At 31.7% G+C, this 21231-nt stretch overlaps 2 protein-coding genes across 4 annotated transcripts; one reads left to right on the top strand and one right to left on the bottom strand.

Annotated features, from left to right (window-relative positions):
- Nucleotides 1-94: 94 nt before the first annotated feature.
- Nucleotides 95-3854, top strand: Der-2 (Derlin 2). 3 transcript variants are annotated; one of them, XM_089702435.1, is made up of 6 exons: nt 95-216; nt 331-531; nt 842-1075; nt 1229-1351; nt 1626-1789; nt 3530-3854. In XM_089702435.1, exons 2-6 carry the CDS (start codon nt 439-441, stop codon nt 3645-3647), a joined length of 732 nt encoding a protein of 243 aa, XP_089558561.1. In that variant the 5' UTR covers nt 95-216; nt 331-438; the 3' UTR covers nt 3648-3854. The 3 variants fall into 3 exon arrangements, with proteins under 3 accessions (XP_089558561.1, XP_089558563.1, XP_089558562.1); XM_089702437.1 differs by having other exon boundaries at nt 111-216; nt 416-531; XM_089702436.1 differs by having other exon boundaries at nt 158-175.
- LOC149483411 (protein phosphatase PTC7 homolog) lies at nt 3521-21095 on the bottom strand. The gene is made up of 5 exons (XM_089702434.1): nt 20676-21095; nt 18708-18887; nt 17551-17749; nt 5499-5758; nt 3521-5230 (listed from the first exon to the last, which is right to left on the bottom strand). The coding sequence occupies exons 1-5, from the start codon at nt 20902-20904 to the stop codon at nt 5181-5183; spliced, it is 918 nt and encodes a 305-aa protein (XP_089558560.1). The 5' UTR covers nt 20905-21095; the 3' UTR covers nt 3521-5180.
- Between the last annotated feature and the right edge of the window lie 136 nt (nt 21096-21231).

The raw sequence follows: 21231 nt of genomic DNA on the forward strand, positions 1-21231 counted from the left end.
ATGAATTTATTTTATAAAACATAAACAATTTTCCACGTTAATATGTTAGTTGTTTATTTATATATTCTGTGACTTGCTGACATTAGCTGTCAACGTCAACTTCGTATGTAATAAAATGTCATAGCTGTTGCAAATTAATTGAAAATATCCTACATCCTATTTTCTAAAATGAATTGTAAAAAATGGCATCTCACTATTAATTAATCATCTGATAAAGTATTTAAATCTAATGACTTTATTTATTTCTATATTCGTAAGATAACAATAAGTGTTAAAAATATTTTGTGTTATATGCATATTTTGTACTTGTACTGCCTGTGTTCTTTACAGATATTATTTCGATAAGAGTGATGTGGCCCAATAGTGTCGCGTTATAGTATTCACTTAAACTTAATAATGATTTTGTGATTTCTAGTTGTTATTTCATTTGAAACCAAAATGGCATATCAATCTTTACTTCAAGAATACATGCTAATACCACCAGTAACCAGGGTATACACTACAGCTTGTGTTATTACTACTCTGGCTGTCGTAAGTAGTTATTTTTTAGAATATATCTATACAAATATTATAAAGAGGAAAGGTTTGATTTTTTGTTTGTTTGTTTGTTTGTATGAATTGAATAGGCTCCGAAACTACTTGGCAGATTTGAAAAATTCTTTCACTGTTGGAAAGCTACATCATTTCTGAGTGACATAGGCTAGGTTTTATCCCGGAAATCCCACGGGAACGGGAACTATGCGGGTTTTTTTTTGAAAACGCGGGCGAAGCCGCAGGCGGAATGCTAGTATTAAATATGAGTGGTAATTAGCTTTATAATAATACTTTGTGTTCCTTTCAGCAACTAGATCTGGTTTCACCATTCCAGCTTTACTTTAATCCTACATTGATCCTCTATAGATACCAGATATGGAGGTTCATCACTACATTCCTTTTCTTTGGGAACCTAGGGTTTAATTTCTTTTTCAATATGATATTCACATATAGATATTGTAGAATGTTAGAAGAAGGATCATTTAGAGGGAGGACTGCTGATTTTGTTGTGATGTTTTTCTTTGGTGCTGTGCTGATGATTGTATCCTTTTTCAACTATAGATAATAAATATTTATGTAATTAATGTCATATAAAGATAAAGAAGTAATTTCTTATTTGATTTATTTATGTTAAAATTTCATTTTACATGTTTCATAGTACATAAATCCTATATGTTTCCTTAATGTTTTACAGTTTTGTGCATTTTTCATTAACTTATTATTCTTAGGACAAGCATTCACCATTATGATTGTGTATGTTTGGTCTCGACGAAATGTATTTATAAGATTGAATTTCTTTGGCCTCATGAATTTTCAAGTAAGTAATTTTGTCAAATGTAATAAGTTATAAGAAAACTATTTTATTTGACATATGAATATGAAGTTAATAGCATAAACTTCTATGTGTATTCAGTTTACCTTAAAAGTATGTTTAAGATTCACTTCCTTGCTTAAATTGTCATTCTCTCAGAGAACGAATGGAATAATGTTGATATAGCTCAAGCAGTACTTACAAATAACTATGTACTTAGATATATGTATCTATTTTACAATTTGTCTAAATTTTAGTTTTTAATAAGAATTATTGACAGGCCCCTTACTTGCCATTTGTTCTACTTGGATTTTCTGTGCTCCTTGGCAATGCTATATCTGTTGATTTGGTGGGAATGGCCATTGGACACATATATTTCTTCTTGGAAGATGTTTGGCCGCGTCAATCAAGAGGACAAAAGTTATTGAAGACACCCAAATTTCTGTGAGTATTTATCAATTTTTTTCATGCAATTAGTAGCCGATTTCATCTATTACATAAGTGATAACTACATAATAATCATAATATCACAATGACTATGTTAAATATGGGTGTATCACTACATAGTATAAAACAGTCGCTTTCCCTGTCCCTATGTCCCTTTGTACGCTTAAATCTTAGAAACTACCAAGGGATTTTGATGCGGTTTTTTTTTAATAGGTGATTCAAGAGGAAGGTTTATATGTATAATAATATACATTAAATAGTGGAGAAGTACTGTTATTTTTGAGGTTTCTAATGTGATGTCGTAAAAAATTACATTTTTTCCGCTTACATTGCAAACGCAGGCATTGAACCCTACGAGTTTTATCAAAATAATGTACTAAGTATTATACACATTGAAAAGGTCTACAGAAAAGTCCGCGACGGTATATGTCTATCTCTTATGGATAACCCACAATAACTTTTTTTTGTCATTTACTTTTTACGACAAATAATGGCTAATTTTCGATGCGATTTTAACCAATACAGCATTAATCCTTAACCAATTAAATACCTAGAATACATTTTTCATTTAATTTAGATCTATATGGCCCTTACACCGTATGATTTAAGTGAATATTTTCGAAGATATTACAGATTTAAAAATTGCGGGACGTAGCGTTTGCGGCGGTACCGGCCGGCCGCCCGGCTATCTATTTTATACCCGTGCGAAGCCGGAGCGGGCCGCTATGTTTTTATATACAACGTTCACAGTTTTTCTGTAGTTTTCGCACTTTTCTTCCAAGAACCTGTAAGCTCTGGAATAGTCTACCACCTGCTGTGTTTCCTAGGAGCTATGATTTGGAAAATTTTAAGAAAAAAGCATATCATTTCTTAAAAGGCCAATAAATTCCCGCCGCTTCCCAATCCACGCATAGCTTCCGCTTCATTATTTTTATATATTATTTAATTCCGTCTTCCCCCTTACCCTATTCTGGTAGGCAACAACCATAACCTCTGTTATGGTTTATGGGCGACGCAACCTGCTTACCACCAGGCAGTGCGTCCGCTCGTTTGTCTCCCCATAACATAAAAAAAAAAAAAAAAAAGTGTATCAGCATTGCACCCGTGCGAAGCCGGGGCGGGTCGCTAGTCTATACATATAAAAAAAATATTAAGTGATACCACTTAATATTTTTTCAGTGAGTACAAAGTACATAACTTGTATGTATTTATTTTACTTATGGTATGTATATATAATTATAGGTATATACGTATGTATATATATATGATATCTATTATTATATCTAGGTATTATTTATAGTATATTTATTAGTATTTTTTTTTTTCTATTAGTTTTATATTACATAATTATTGCGTTTACTTTTTACCCACCTCCTTTTTTCTATTATGTTATCCCATCTTCAGTTGGTTGCCTGGAAGAAATCACTTATAAGTGATAAGGCCGCCATCTGTGCTGTGTCTTCTTTTAGTATAAGTTTTCTTTTTATAAGTTTTTTTGTTGGCAGTACAATAAAGTATTTAAATAAATAAATAAATAAATAACTTGCTAATTAAAACAGTTCATTCAGTTGATCATTTCCTTATTACATCTTCAATTACTCTTTGGCAAAAAAACTAATCATTTGACAATACCACATCTTCAAACATTTGCCATATATTCAAAACTTCCTTCCTCCTCATCATACAAATCATTGAAATTTTTCGGTTTCATTTATTTTTTTGACTGACATTTTCTAGAAAAAGACTGTTTGATCCTGAAGCTGAAAGGGAGTATGCCCCACTGCCTGAATTAGCCAATGTTCGTCCCGGAGGGTTTGACTGGCGTCGTCGGGACGAAGACGAAGGGAATGGATAATATGAGTATAGAACCATTCGATTTTCTTAGTACAAGAGGCAAACCAAAAACCTGTTTTTATTTAGATCTAAAATTTCATTTAAAAAAGGGACATTAATATAAATAAAGTATCAAGCACAAACCATGCCCTATGTTTTTGCAGTGTGTTAAATAATTTTATGTAAGAATAACTACTTTTTCATGAAATAAATTATGTATATAAAATAATGGAGTGTTTTAATAAACCATAGAAATAAAAAATTATATTATCATTTATTCAAACATTTATTTGTCATTCTTCTACATAATTTACAATTAATTGTACATAGAACTATCAAAAATCTTAAGACAGAACAACTACGTACGTATTTTGTTGGCGCAGTTGTACGAATTTTCTACTATCGCAACAATGTATATCGCTATGCCAGTACAATCACTCCCACTTGCATATTTATTATTTAATAAATGAAGTATTATTTTTGTTATACATATTTTTAAGGTATAGAAGATATAATTTATAAAATCGTTACAATGAATGATGGATAAATAACAGGAATTTAATGTACCTATACATCTTTAGATAATAGATGCTCATAATATATAATTCTAAGCATGAAGTTTAACAATTTTTCCAACATAAACCGAGTAATTTGAGACATTTCTTAGATTTTTATTTTCCATTTTGACTCATGTTTAGGGAGATTCTGTTTAAAATAGGAATTTCATCTATAAATTGATCAACGTGTAAATTGAATGGTATTAGATGTTACATTAATGGATTATGGATGAGAGGGGAAAGTTAACAATAATATTTTAATTTAAAAGGGTGTAATAGTATTTTTATCGTGTGTGTTCAATTAACTTAGCACTTAATTTAGTTTGGAAATATACAAAAACAAATGATAAGTAATAAAAAATATTTAAATAGTAGCGCGAACATAAGACAATATGAACATTCTATATATTTACAACAACACATCAGTTATGCTAGAATCAGTCTTCAATCAAACATTGATACACACATTGTAAACAAGTATTGACATTTTTTATATCAAAATAAGTAATTAATTTATAAATTGCATTAATTGCTTTCCATCTTACAAAAGACACACACCCATAAAAATACATAATAGTTTATGCCTTAAAGTATACATATTAGAATCAGTTTTATTCTCGTTAAAGATTTTGCATAATGCACGGAAATTCACAAAAACAAAGAATTAATAATTAACAAAGGCATAAACGCGTGTATTCCAATTCAAACCACAAACTATAAATCACAATTACAAATCCCAATCAACACAATCATATATTATGATATATGGATAACACCAAGTGACTAGTGTTCTATGTTCTAATGGTGACATTACGATAATATATTAGACCTCGAAATTGCATTATTTTGCAAGAAATTAGTACAAGATGACCAAAATAAAGATAATAATAGAATAACCAAATATTCGTTTTTTTGGTGTCGTTTATATAAACTAATTTTGTAAGTGGTCATTGTTGAGACCAAGTAAAATCTAAACTAAATCAATCACATTGACATTTTCATAGTGCTACTATTGCTAGGAGCACTGTTATGTCGTCCGGCTTTCCACCTGAAATGAAAAATTATAATTATAATCCCATTAGAATTATACACACATGCTTTAGTTTTCTATAAGCAGAGGTTTATGTTATAGCATCATTTTATATTACGGTTTTCATAAAAAAATAGTTCAGTAGAATACATAATAGCAAGATTGCGCGCCATCCACGCGTTAAAGTAGCCATAGAGTTACCCACCGCTTGCAACTTGTGCGCGTCGTCATCCCCACCGTACCCCTGCGACTCACCATAAGACAGCCATAACCACCAAAGACCCACCTATAGCATCGATCCCGTTCTGGCGGGCGCTCTTAGCGAACGGCGACATGTAACACCCATCGAAGGATAGATTGCGCGCCATCCACGCGATAGAATTAGCGACCGCTTGCAACTTGTGCGCGTCGTTATCAGCCCCGTGCGCGCGCCGCATCTCCGCGACGAGCACCGTCTCGGGCACGTTGTCGAACACGCCGTCCGTGGCCACGAGGATCACGTCCCCGCACTCCACTTTGAATTCCGCCGTCTCCGCCGATTCGGGCCTGGAATTGTTTTGTTTTATTTATTATAATTATAGTAAACATCATCATGTAAAAAAAAAGTGAAGTCCCGTGTCCCCTAGTGGTGTTAGGGGCAGATGCATTATGCATACATCTGTTTCACTGATCGATTTTCTTTAGGGACAAGTAGGTGATCAGCCTTCTGTGTCTTGCCAGACCGAGACATTTTTTTCTTCGTCTCCACCAGGAATCGAACCCAGGACCCCACGGTTCTACGCTTACGCGTCAACCACTGTACCGAGGAGGCGGTCTATGTAAACATCATCATGAGTTTCATCTAAATTACAATTCAATTTCAGTTAAAAAAATTTGCAGGATGAGAAGTATAAAAATAAATTATAGCGCCACATGTGTTAACTAATAAGACAAACAGTATGATTAAATTGATGACTTTAGAAAACTTTATTCTATTTCTAGACTCTTGAATATGTCTTATTTTATGCACTAAAGTTAATCAAAATCGATTCAATAAATAAATACTTTTTAGCTATTGCATAAAGGTTTCTGCTACTTAAGGTTGATGTTCCGACCGTCCCTCCATACATTTTTGATTACCTCTAAACACTTAACACAGACACTATTTCTTTAAAACTAATCATTTTATCACTTCTCTATAATGAAATGTGTGCGCGTTCGACCTTTTTAATCAATAATTTACAATATTTACTTAGAAAAACAACAGTAAAATACCGGAAAAATTTGACACTTCTACAGTAGTGTGCGTGACTTTTGCCAAGCGAAACACGACATAAAGCACGACATCTAGCGCATAGACTATATACATACTTATTACAGATCTAGCGCGTCAATGTCTAAACGAAAGGCGATGTTTAGACATTGACGCGCTAGATGTCGTGCATTCGCGTTCGTTATCTTATGCATAATGAGCATAATTCTAATAAATCAAAGTTCTGTGTAAAAATTGAGTAATTTCATTTCCAATCGTTCAAAGAAAATAACAATAAAATAAAATAAAACTAATGACCTTAGAAACTATGTTTTTTTTTATTTATTACTCATTATTGTTCGTCCGTCGTAGGTCTGTAAACTGTATTGTACACTGAAGGTAAATGGTACTGTAGGTACTTTAGTTCGGCGTCGTCGCTCGTCGGCTTGATATAAAATTACATTCTTGATTTCATTGACACGCGCTATGATTTGCGCGCGGAATTTCTTGTGTTGTGAATTTATTTTTGTATGCTATGCATTTTAATTGATTCAAATTGCAATGTTTCTCTAGTATGCATTTGAGACTATATTGTAAATTGTAATAATTGATCGTGGGTATAGTAATTAATTATTCTAATAACGCAATTAGTAATATATGTATTTTCGGTGGGATTCAAAACAAAAAATTGGCCCGTGATTTTTATGAAATTTCACCACATTGCAAATCACATCAATCATAGTTCATACACATGTATGACGAAAGTGATTAGTATTGTGGCTAACATTGACTCATCAGTTCATCACTGAAACCAGTGATAAATCAGTACCTATATCATATTGTGTTTGAATATTTTTAAACAATGATATAAGTATACAATTATTATAAATCGGTAAACTATCAAAGTAATCACAAACTTGCAAACATTGGTAAAATGTCCAGTAGTTTATGAGCCTATTCATTACAATCAAACAAACAAACAAAGTTTTCCTCTTTATAATATTAGTGTAGACAAACACTATGAATACGATCACGAATGCAAATTCGGGGATTTTCTAATTATTGCTAAATAATAATTGAATTCGTTTTGAAATACTCTATAATTTTTAGTGTATAAATAGACATTTATAATGTGGTGCTCATTTTTTTTGTACTGCTAACGCTATTGTAGGTACCTATTTTCGTTGTTTTATTTCAAGTGAACACGGCCATACAATTTTGTCACGAGCCGCCTATGATTGTAGGTACTTTTGTTAGGCTCCTTCGTCGTCCGCGTCGGCTCGAAAGTTCTTGATTTCATTGTCACGCGCTATGATTTGCGCGCGGATTTTCTTGTGTTGTGAATTTATTTTTGTATTATTATTATTTTTTATTTATTTTTTTATTTTATTGATTCAAATAAAATATTTCACTAGTATGCATTTGAGACTATATTGTATTATGTATAATTTATCGTAGGTATAGTTATTCTTATAACGCAGTTATATTTTCGGTGGGACAATTTGACCCGTGATTTTTCTGAAATATCACCACGTTGCAAATCACATCAATCATACACACGTATGACGAAAGTATAGTGGCTATAATTGACTCATCAGTTCATCACTGAAACCAGTGATAAATCAGTACATATATCATATTTTATTGTGTTTGAATATTTTTTAAACAACGATATATACAATATTATTATAAATCGGTAAACTACCAAAGTACTTCCGAATTTTCAGACAGACAAACAAGTAGTTTGAACACGCAGTTTTCTTATACTAGTAGCAAAAATCAAAACCATAATATTATGTTTCCCTACTATATTTTACTAAAAGTCGAGTGCGTCGAAATCGTAAATAATAATATGTTTTTCACCTTCCTGGTTATTTTCCCATAGTAAATAGTGTTTTAGGTTTGTTGTTGTAGGTAGGAATAATAATAATTATTCTTACATGTTGGTTATGAAATGTATATTGAAATAATTTACTTTTACAAATCATTAGTGATATAAGTTTTGAGTGAAAATGCTTGGATCAGCATAATATTATATGGTACTTCAAATACATGTTTTGATAAAAAAAACAATAGTGTAATAAAATAAAACTGCGTTTTATTGTAATCAATGTTGACAATTTTAAATTCCAAAATTATTGATCAATAAAATAGTTTACACCAACAAATATAACTTTTATTTTTATAACAATCGTTCATAATATAAACCGTAGCAGGTGGCGTTTTGAAGTTCTGTCTACTCATACAGAAAAATGGAAAACTTGTTTTTTTTGTAAACAATTTATTACTCATGTTGTTTGGCAACTCGAAGCGTGGTCGTCCGTCGTAGGTACTTTTGTTCGGCGTCGCGTCGTCGTCCGCGTCGGCTTGATATAAAACATTCTTGATTTCATTGACACGCGCTATGATTTGCGCGCGGAATTTCTTGTGTTGTGAATTTATTTTTGTATGCTATGCATTTTAATTGAATCAAATTGCAATATTTCTCTAGTATGCATTTGAGACTATATTGTAATAATTGATCGTGGGTAGGTATAGTAATTAATTATTCTAATAACGCAATTATATTTTCGGTGGGATTCAAAACAAAAAATTGGCCCGTGATTTTTATGAAATTTCACCACATTGCAAATTATATATTATACAATTACAATTACAATTATTATAAATCGGTAAACTATCAAAGTAATTACAAACTTGCAAAATATGCTTTTCCGAATTTTCAGACAGACACACAATTTTATTAGTTTGTTTTAGCAAAGTAGGTACCTATACCTATACGCTTACGTCGCGCGTCGCGTCGTCGAAAACGGTGCGCCCAGAAACAAACATACCTAATTCAGTTACAATCCTTTTTTTGTTCCGTAATTTATTGTATTTATTCTAATACGATTTTTTTTATTCGTCGGCCAGTTCTACTAGGTATAAAAAGATAAAATTGAAATATAATTATTGTAGCGACAGCCATATTATGTTACTATGTTTTCGTAAATATGTTTTTCACCTTCCTGGTTATTTTCACATAATCTTATCTTCTTATATATAAAAATGAATCGCAAAATGTGTTGGTAAGCGCATAACTCGAGAACGGCTGAACCGATTTCGATCATTCTTTTTTTATTATATTCCTTGAAGTACGAGGATGGTTTTTATGTAGAGAAAACGTAAATATTATGTACCACGGGCGAAGCCGGGGCGGACCGCTAGTATATATATATAAATGAATCGCAAAATGTGTTGGTAAGCGCATAACTCGAGAACGGCTGAACCGATTTCGATAATTCTTTTTTTATTATATTCCTTGAAGTACGAGGATGGTTCTTATGTAGAGAAAACGTAAACATGTACCACGGGCGAAGCCGGGCCGGACCGCTAGTCTTATATATAAAAATGAATCGCAAAATGTGTTGGTAAGCGCATAACTCGAGAACGGCTGAACCGATTTCGATAATTCTTTTTTTATTATATCCCTTGAAGTACGAGGATGGTTCTTATAGCTAGAGAGCTAGTTAGTTTAGTTTTAGTGCAGTGGCAGTGTAAATGTTGTTGTTGAGGTTATGTAAATTTAACACTTTAGTTAACTACCAAGATATAAAGAAATGAGGATAGGACACAATAACTATTGGTTGAGGTATTTATAAACTCATAATATACTTTTAAAAAAATCACGTTTTAATAAATTTCTAGAATTAAATTAGAACAGCTGATTCAAAATAGCCTAAAAAATCTTAATAATAATAATTACGCTTCACAGCAAGAAGAAATGTACCATATGTACCCGCACAAAGTCGATATTGTGTTGCCTACCGTTCGACTCAATGGCTAGGGTTGTAACTACCTTTAATAATTATTACCAAACTAATAAACCGAGTGATGCGAAATAACCATAATTCTTTTAGAGTTTGATAAAATGATCAGGCAGGTATTTTCTTTAATCCTCTGAATTCTCGGTTACTAAATTGTATCGTTGAAATTATTCTTAATCGCGTAAATTTAATAAATAATCATATGGAAAACACTTTTCATTTGTTTTTTTACTTTCACGCCCAACTACTATACAATAATTACGTTGTTTCGGTATTTTGACGAGAAAACGCAGGAAACATCCGTTGTATCATTTTAGATAGATTGTATATTTTGTATCTGTAGAATTGAAATCAAAGCTATGTATATGTTGTCTCCATTCTTTTCTTATCGGATTGTTGATCCCAATGCGAATGCGTCACTTAAATTTTATAAAAGACAATTAAGAACATCAAAAATAAAGTGATACGTAAATATTTCACAGTGCAATATATTATGTAATTAATAATAATTATATATTTATGAAAAAATAATTACATCAGATTTAATAATAGCAATTTTTTTGAATGTACATAATATGAATAAATGATTACATCATAATAGTAATAATCACAATTGTTTTATTTCCCATTTGTTGCAACCCTAGCATATTTTCATGTAGCAGCAGAAGTACCTACACTGGCGGCGCGGCGGCATCGTGCGACATCAAAGGCATTGCCTTACTAGGTAAGTTTATAATGACTCATTTCTTTTATTATATAATTTACGTTTTACTTTTACAGAATCCGATTCAATGGATTATGAAGACGAGTCACACAACGCCATACGATAGTGATGATGAATGAACATTTCAATAAATGCATGCGTGTTTTTTTATGTTGTTTTGTAATTGTTAATTGTTTCTTAAATAAAGAAATAAACTAAATATTTAAATGATGATTTGTTATTTGCAACACAACTTTATATTTGAGATTCTTTACAAATGTATATTTAGTTTTGTATCATCAAATTTATAAATTTTATTCCATAGTTTTCAAAATTAAATGTAAATGACCATAAAAACATTAATAAAGTAAATCATTGATGTAAGGTCAGGGAACGTAATACATATATACATCTGACCATGTAGAAGCTAAGTCTTGTTGACTGCTGAAGTCTGTAAAGTTTTGTTGTCTGCTGAAGTCTGTACCTACGCAATGAAAATGTCTGCCGTTTCGAAAATAAGTTTTTAAGACCCTAATAAATAAAATATATGAATGGCAGATCTGGTCAAATACTTTCAAAATTGTATTTTTTTCAGCACTTTCATAAGTGTCTGCCAGAATGTTATCCGCGTGATAATGGTCTGCCATTGTTATTTTCCGATAGTAATAATAATCTATTTTCAAATATCAAAATGGCAGACGTGGTCAAATGGTTTCAAAGTTCGCCAAAAATTTCCACCTGTCTTACCTAAGCGCGCGCCCCGTCCACCACTCTGGGCTTAGTGACTCCTCATCTCATGTATAGTAGGTATAGGGGAATCAACACACAAAAATCCAGGTCTGGTCAAATACATACAGGTAGCTTTGCGCTAGCTCTCTAGCTATTACTTCTTATGGAGAGAAAACGTAAACATGTACCACGGGCGAAGCCGGGGCGGACCGCTAGTAAATAATAAAATAATAAATAGTGTATTAGATTTGTTATTGTATCTTGTATACCTACGAATAATTATTCTTACGTCTTGTTGGGAAATGTTCAAATACCTACCTATTGAAATAATTTACTGTTACAAATCATTAGTGTTATTAGTTTTGAGTGAATAGGCATGGATCAGAAATTCAGAATATAATATGCTACTAACTACTCAAATACATACATGTTTACACAACAAACACCACTGACCTCTATAACTATAAGTTATAGAGGTCAGTGACCGTCAGTGACAAACAATACCTACGCTCGCGAATGCAAATTCGGTGATTTACTAATTATTGATACCTAGTCATTGAATTCGTTTTGAAATAGCCTGTACTTTGTAATTTTTAGTGTTATAGACATTTATAAAATGTGGTGCTCATTTTTTTGTAATAAATCATCCCGAACGCTATTGTATTTTCGTTGTTTTATTTCAAGTGAACACCTATACAATTTTGTCACGAGCCGCCTCTGGCCTCTGGGTGAAATAAACAAGTCAAATGATTTTTGTTCTAATTGTATTTTGGTAGTAGTTTGTTTAGAATTTACATTACCATTGTTTAATTTTTATTTTGTATTTGCAGTAAAATAAAAAGATGAAAAACTTCATTAGGTATATTGTACGACACCTCACTCTGAATCGCGCTAGCGAAATTTTTTCGTTACAGAGCACATATACAACTTTCGGACAATCTTCATTGAGGCCGGCCGGCAAATCGAGTATGTCGAGAAACTTCACTTATTCGATGGAGGTATTCTACCTTCCTTCCTCCACAGTTGTGGGACCCCGACGTGCATTGAACACGCAGCTTTCTGATACTAGTAGCTAAAATCAAAACCACAGATATGTCTGTGATCAAAACCATAATAATATTTTTACCTATTATTTTACTAAAAGTCGAGTGCATCGAAATCGTAAATATGTTTTTCACCTTCCTGGTTTTTTTTCCATAGTAAATAGTGTTTTTGATTTGTTGTTGTATGAATAATTATTCTTACTTGTTGGTTATGAAATGTATTTTGAAATAATTTACTTTTACAAATCATTAGTGATATTAGTTTTGAGTGAAAATGCTTGGATCAGCATAATATCATATTTGCTACTTCAAATACATGTTTTGATAAAAAAAAAACAATAGTGTAATGTAGGTAATAAAATAAAACTGCGTTTTATTGTAGGTAATCAATTTTGACATTATTTATTTCCCAAAATTACAATAAAATAGTTTACGCCAACAAATATAACTTTTATTTTTATAACAATCCTACTTCCTACTAATGCGAAAGTTTGTGAGGATGTGTATGTGTGTGTTTCACGCAAATACTACTGAACCGATTACAATGAAATTTAGCACACATATAGAACGTAACTTGGACACATTGAATAGGTTTTATCCCGGAAACCCCACGGGAACGGGAACTATACGGGTTTTTTTTTGAAAATGCGGGCGGAAAGCTAATCGTTCATAATAATATAAACCGTAGCAGGTGGCGTTTTGAAGTTTTGTCTACCCATACAGAAAAATGAAAACCACAGGAGATTGCCCAAGTGACTATGGCACTTGGTATCGCAATCAAACTTATTGTGTCAAGATGAAATATAGCTCAATTTAAAGCTTGATGTTAGTACTTTTAGATATGATTAAAGTTTTTATGTAAATAAGCCGCAGTTCGCGACAATAAAAATAAAACAATAGTTTTATTCAACACTTCAAAAAACTACTTAATCGAGTTTAAACTAACGATGAACGTTAAGTTTTACATTTATTACATAGGTAATATTTTAATTTACAAGACAAATGTGAAAAGTAAATCGTAATTTAAACATTATTTCAAAATAACATCGAACAATGCGTCGAACACATTCATTTGACATTTCAAATAGAAACTATGACATATGACGTTTGCAAGAGAGATAGATATAGGTATGTGTCAAAACAAAACTTTTACTTTTATTTCTATTTATTCGGTATAATTACAACTTAATAGTGATAAATATGATCATTATAAATACAAATAGGAATTAACAATATCACGAACACGTGACACAACTAGTATTTTACCGATTCCATACGTAGTCATACATGTTTCAAAAGAAAAACTTTTACTTTTACTATTATTTCAATTTATCCGGTTTAATTAAGACTTAATATTGATACATATGATCATTATAAATACAAATAGGAATTAACAATATAACGAATACGTGGCACAACTAAAATTTTACCGATACCACCCGTGGTCATTCTCCTTTGTGGGTCATTTGTAACAGGATGGCGGTTCTACAGCGAAAAAAGAAAAATGATGGTCAGAACGCTGATACCGGATACCTTAAGATACTGTAATATAAAATATTACTAGATTAGATAAAATATTATAGGTAGTATCTTCACCGTGTGTGACGCGCTTTACATTCACGCCATCTAGAGTTAAATCTTTATCATTTTTGTATACGTCTGTGTGTGTAAACGACCCTGTATGCAATGACAGATGTTAAAACGCATAATTTTACCGAATTGGGTGGATTTTAAGGCAATGATATAACATATTTCAATAAAATATAATATTCAGTAACCGCCATGACTATTCCTAGGTTTGATGACTATTCCAATTACGCAAAAACTCAAATAAACTAGAAATGTAGAATTCAGCGCCATCTAGCGGGATATTGGCTGGGAACAGATCGTTGCAATCACCTTAAGTGCATTTAATTATTTTAAATTGAATCATTTTCTAAAAAAGTTAATAAATCAATAAAACACTTTATTATTAATTATATATTGAATAGTTCGGTATAACCTACTTTATTTTATCTTGGATACTCGTTATTAATTCATTACGCTGGCAAATTGCAATTTACATAAACTGAACATGTACATATATAAATAACGTAATTTAAGCCCGAGGTTATACGAAACAATTAAATTTCACATTCGTCATAAGTGATAAAACGACATATTGTACTCTCTCGCTCAATGGTGTTTCCAATTCCAAATTAGATTTATTCAAAATAGATAGCGGCGGAGAACAAACTTTTCCATTGGGACAAGTCAGTCAAACAAAATCCAAGTGAAATAAATCTGACAAAATATGTGGGTCGAAAGAACTTGAAAAATTGAATTCGCGACATTTAATTTAATTTCAGCTTTAAAATACAGTGTCAATAATATCTATCAATATTGATATATTGTTTTTTGATATACTTTTAGAATCTTGGAACTTTCAGACGAAACATAGGACACTAGTTTATAATTGAACTGTAAAAATACGATAAGAGATTAACATGATAAACATGTACGTCAGTGACATTCGACTTATTAGGTGCAATGATGAAATATTCGTTCAAAGCATAGTTCATACAATTGTTTTTTCCCTTTTTAATATTTTTAATACAGTTACAAATATGAATACATATATGATATTCAGGCTTCTAGCACTTAAGTTTTTTATAGACTCTTCACTGGAACAGTGACGATCAAATTTTTAAGGACCATTAAGAATAATAATGTATGTAAGAATTTGGACATAAAAATAGATAGCGCCTTGAAAAGTGACGTTGATAGTTTTCGTCATGGACAGAAAACTTGCAGCAATTGAATTAAGAAATGAAATGAACGGGTGAGAAGTTAGTAATACCTACTATAATAGCATTTAGAAGACCTTAAGACCTGGTGGCCACTGCAAATAGTCCGTAAATTAGATTTTATTAAAAAGATGATATTCTTTCAAGTCTATTTAGTATTTACTATGTTTGAAACCATAATAATATGCGGGAAGCCATAGATATTGCGTTTTGCGGTATCAACATTAGTCAACCTTGATTGTGATTAGCCTAATGTTACTTTCATGTAATTTTTAGTATGTAGTTAGTTTAAAAATACACAATATTCCCATTTTACAAATTACACTATGCACGTGAGTGTAAACTGGCAGATATCCAATGAGCTAAAAATTCTAATATTAGACTGTTCAGAAACAACAACAGTGGCTTTGGAATGAGCACATGACCACTGGTCCCGAGAGGCTGGACTCGCGACAAGTCTTATGACTTGTGGAAATACAACAAAAATATACATTTTATGATTCAAACGTTATAAACGACACCTAAAATAAAGTTCCACTTTCGTTTGTTTATGCAAATTATTCACGAGTTTCCAAATATTTGAAAATATGTGTCTTTCATTTAACATGTAATTGTATGGCTTTCGCTGTTACTTTCTACAATTATTTTAAAAGATATAAACAATTTCATATAGAAAAATATATCTACATTGTTAAATTGCAATTCGTTGCTTTTAGTGCCGCTAATTTCGAGGGCGCAGTAAAATTCATGTTGCAAACTGTATGACATTCATCAAAAAGCCTTGACTAATGTTAACATATATTATTATCTCTATTAATATATAACCTTTTGCTTTTCTAATATGTCTTGTTTAGATAACGAGTTGTCAATAATATACGGATTCAAACAAAATCAGCGTCATAGATTTTATAGTACACTAGCGGTCCGCGCCGGCTTCGCCCGTGGTACATATTTACGTTTTCTCTACATAAAAACCATCCTCGTACTTCAAGGAATATATTAAAAAAAGAATTATCGAAATCGGTTCAGCCGTTCTCGAGTTATGCGCTTACCAACACATTTTGCGATTCATCACTACATAGTATAAAACAAAGTCGCTTTCCCTGTCCCTATGTCCCTATGTCCCTTTGTACGCTTAAATCTTTGAAACTACGCAACGGATTTTGATGCGGTTTTTTTTAATAGATAGAGTGATTCAAGAGGAAGGTTTATATGTATAATAACATCCATTAAATAGTGGAGAAGTACTGTTATTTTTGAGGTTTCTAATGTGATGTCGTAAAAAATTACATTGTTTCCGCTTATATTGCAAACGCAGGCTGAACCCTACGAGTTTTATCAAAATAATGTACTAAGTATTATACACATTGAAAAGGTCTACAGAAAAGTCCGCGATGGTATATGTCTATCTCTTATGGATAACCCACAATAACATTTTTTTGTCATTTACTTTTTACGACAAATAATAGCTAATTTTCGAAGCGATTTTCACCAATACAGCATTAATCCTTAACCAATTAAATACCTTGAATACATTGTTCATTTAATATAGATCTATATGGCCCTTTACACCGTATGATTTAAGTGAATATTTTCGAAGATATTACAGATTTAAAAATTGCGGGACGTAGCGTTTGCGGCGGTACCGGCCGGCCGCGGGGCCGCTATGTTTTTATATACAACGTTCACAGTTTTTCTGTAGTGTATTTAGTATCAGCATTGCACCCGTGCGAAGCCGGGGCGGGTCGCTAGTTTTTATATATAAGAAGATATAGCCTATAGGTATGGCATTATTCATACTTTATACCTATTTTTTTATTAGGTAGTGTCATAAAATCGTGTTACTATGACGAAACAAATTTGGAAATTAATATTTGCCTCCCAATAATAACTTGTACTTGCAAAATACTTGTATATGTATTAAATTCTACTATTATAATAATTTAAAATTGATTTGTTGCTCTCAATTAGTTAAGAAATGGGGTACGATTACAAGTAAATGCAGTAATCTATATATATAACAAGAAAAAACATAGTCACCTGTCACTCAGTACATTTCTATCGTGTCCAGGCGGCGGCAGACTGAGTTGGTACGGCGTGTTAAAGTAATGTTGTTGTTCGTGCGACCTGTGCACGATCCGGGATCCTCGGACCACCATGTACCCACTGTCGCCGATGTTAGCTGCCCGCATTATACTCTCGTTGCGGTCCAGTATCATCACACAGGCTGTGCTACTACCTGATAAACGAGAATAACTTCAGTGAAATTCTTACTAATTTTTTATTACACACTAGAGGTCCGCCCCGGCTTCGCCCGTGGTACATATTTCGCAATAAAAGGTAGCCTATGTCCTTTCTCGGGTATCAAAATATCTCCATATCAAATTTCATGAAAATTGGTTCAGTAGTTTAGGCGTGATTGAGTAACAGACAGATAGACACAGTTACTTTCGCATTTATAATATTAGTAAGGATTTACTATGTGTTTGTTTTTCTTTATTTTACAACGCATTTATAGTATGATTTTCATGTCTAGATATAGTTAGGCTAGACAGTAGCATAATTATTTTGTAGGCTTCTATTTATGGTGGTGAAACATGGAATTCTCATGGAATAAGAATCAGAGTCCATTGACAGTCAGAGAGCTTGTAATTGTCATATTTTGAGGATGTTAATGTTGCAATTGAAAATGCAGTTAATGTTATATTATGATCAATTTGTGAATGTGTGATTTCAATATATTTTTAAGCTATAAAAAATTAAAATAGTATATAGCTATTTTAATTTTTATATGTAAAGATCACATATTTAACTTTAATAACGAAAACAGGACAATGTTAAGTGCTCTTTTAAACAATATGAAATGTTATTAATAGAAAATAATATTAAAAACAAACATCATGAACCTATTCTCAGAACTCCTCAGACTTGCCAAATGAGGGCTATTCATTTTCCTTTGTACATTTCAAAGAACAAACCACAAGTTCTTAATAATCATTTAAATTCATATTTAATTAAACTTCATTAAGACAACAAAGTCAATCTATTGTGAAGTATATCCATTAGTTCAAATTAATTTAAATGAAACTAAGTTGTTCAGATTTAATAGGTAAAGCTATTATGCATACTAAATAAATTTTATTACTATTTTTATACAGGTCAACCAACTATTAAACTTATATTAGGTACAAAATTACCTAAAATAGGTTTTTTATGCTCCAGTAATTCATAATACGACTTTGCTAGTAGATCACCAGGTTCAGACAGTTTGAAATGGCCCATTCGCACGAGCCTCTCGCATGTCTTCATGAGATATGATGAAAACTCCCCTGGATCAATGCCATAAGCCCTCCATCCACCGACTCCATCAGCAACACCTGAATAAATGATGATAACGTTAATGTTTTAAATATAACACATTTTTATTTGAAGTGACTCCATTTTTTAAAGATCCTTTAAAACAATATCAAAACAATCCAGATTTTTATGAATATGTTCTATATCAATTGACATGACAAAGTAAGAACTTTCATACATATTATTATTTTCACATTTTTAAATAATTCACCTTTATTGTGATTAGCCTATTTATTAATTTATTTCACTCTTCAATAAAATTGTATGAAGAGGAAAACTATCTAATATTTTCCTCTTCATACAATGGGTTTTATTAATTAATTGAATATATAAATCTTTATTGCAACACATGTATATTACGATTTTTTGAACAGTATGAGAGAAAAAATAGGTATCAGGCTTTAATATTTCCATGTTCCCCTAAGTTACTTAAAACCAATTGTTTCATCCAAAACACCACTTGGTTAGATTCATTCAATTGGATGATAATGTAGCAACTCTGTAATGTCAGCCAAAAAAATTGACTTGAAATAGGTATTCATCTATACTAATATTATAAAGAGGAAAAGTTTGTAAGTATGTATGTAAGTATGTATGTATGTATGGTTTTCACGCAAAAACTACTGGACCGATTTCAAAAATTCTTTCACCATTAGAAAGCTGCATCTTTACTGAGCAACATAGGCTATATTGCATTTTCAAAAAAATTAGAGATCCTTACCAAAAATGCAATAATGTAACCCAAGGTGTAAAAAAATCCTCAATAAAACTTCTGTCATCGCGTGCGCTGCGGAATCTATTGAAGATAGAACAAAAAAATGTTCTACGGTATTATAGAATGGATCAATATCTACAAGAAAGTCCGCGATACCATATGTCCATCTTCAGTAGTTATGTTACTACAACAACTTTTTTACGTTTTCAAAGTAAATAAAAGTGCCGACAGTAATCAAACCATGTTATCCATACACATATATTAATCCTTATCCCATTAAATGATGTTTTATTATAGACTGTTTCAATATCAGCAAAATACTTTTTAAATGAAAAGAATTGGATATTCCATTCAAAAGATATAACGAATTTTTAAAAGTGTCAATCTACAGAAAATAGTAGGTATACTGTTCGAGCAGGCCGTAGTGCGGGGGTCACGGAGGAATTCTACCAATATGCGTCTTGACGGAACACAGTGGGGTTTTGGTCGGTAGGAATCCGACATAACCCACGGCCCCACGGGACGGGGTAAAGGTGATTTTCATGTGATTAAAAATTAAACCTATAGTCCGACCTATATAGTAGACTTTTCACTGTAACGATATCGCTATCTATGCGGGTGAAACCGCAGGGCATTGCTAGTATATAAATAAAATACATATATAAATAAACGACTGGGATAATTTACATTCAGTTTATATTTCTGAGATTCAAGACTTGGTGTTATAAAACTGATGTAATTCAATGTGTGATAATGCATGATAAATAAAAACTTATCTTAATATTTTGATAATAAATATGAGCAGTAAGTTAGAAAATATCTTTGAAATATGTAAATAAATTGCCAATAGTATATTATGATCTAGATTTATGTCGATAATAAACACACATATTATATTGTAAATTGTAAACAGTATAATATTGATAAGAATGGATAATATTAATAACAGAACGATTTTTATACACTCAATAAGTTATTATATAAATGTGTTTTGAAACCAAGTAATAAAGCTCAAACTTTGATTAAAGTATGAGGCAAAACAATATAATAAAAAAATGTAATAAGGAGAACAAACGTATAGTTAGTAACAAACCAATAACATCCGCATTGTTGAAGTTTGTAGAGAACCAAGCATCGTCGCCAAATTGCCCCTTATGTGACCTTCCGTTAGCAATGTCTTTTGGAAATCCACAAACCACTGACACTAAGTACGGATGTTTTTTATTAGAGACGTTTAATTCAGTAGCACTTGATAAATTCGAAAGTCCATTTCTTATAGCACGTGATAACACTCTGCCTGTCCAAAATATAGAATGCATCATTCATTCGTAATTATATCCTTTAATATCAAAGGTAATTCATAAAAAAATAATACGTATTAGTGAACCCATATTTATTCGTTCAAACAATCACATATCTCCGTTCGTTGTGATAATATATTATAATAATGAGTGCAACTACACAATAAAAATTTGAGCGCAAATGACAAACTCGAACCAATGTCCAATGGTCTTTTGACGATAGCTGAAAAACTATAGACAATTTCGTACAGACAAGTCGCTACAGACTAATAATTGTTATATACTCTACATGTCTCGATTTCAAAATTTTATTTATAATCATATCATATTAAATGAGGTTGAAATAAT

Source organism: Colias philodice, chromosome 13 (assembly GCF_061535455.1).
Source record: "Colias philodice isolate Cphi_HAF_F1 chromosome 13, ilColPhil1 Martin Lab GWU primary, whole genome shotgun sequence".
In the NCBI taxonomy this organism is placed as follows: domain Eukaryota; kingdom Metazoa; phylum Arthropoda; class Insecta; order Lepidoptera; family Pieridae; genus Colias; species Colias philodice.

Bases quoted from the DNA above. Each gene is read 5' to 3' on its own strand.
- LOC149483411 (XM_089702434.1), bottom strand. From the start codon at position 20,904: ATGATGCATTCTATATTTTGGACAGGCAGAGTGTTATCACGTGCTATA. The intron at 18,888-20,675 runs GTTTGTTACTAA...TCATTTATTCAG, and splicing joins CAACAATGCGGATGTTATTG to GTGTTGCTGATGGAGTCGGT. The intron at 5,759-17,550 runs GTGACTATGTTT...AAACAATTCCAG, and splicing joins AGAAATGTACTGAGTGACAG to GCCCGAATCGGCGGAGACGG.
- Der-2 (XM_089702435.1), top strand. From the start codon at position 439: ATGGCATATCAATCTTTACTTCAAGAATACATGCTAATACCACCAGTA. The intron at 532-841 runs GTAAGTAGTTAT...TGTTCCTTTCAG, and splicing joins TTATTACTACTCTGGCTGTC to CAACTAGATCTGGTTTCACC. The intron at 1,790-3,529 runs GTGAGTATTTAT...GACATTTTCTAG, and splicing joins TTGAAGACACCCAAATTTCT to AAAAAGACTGTTTGATCCTG.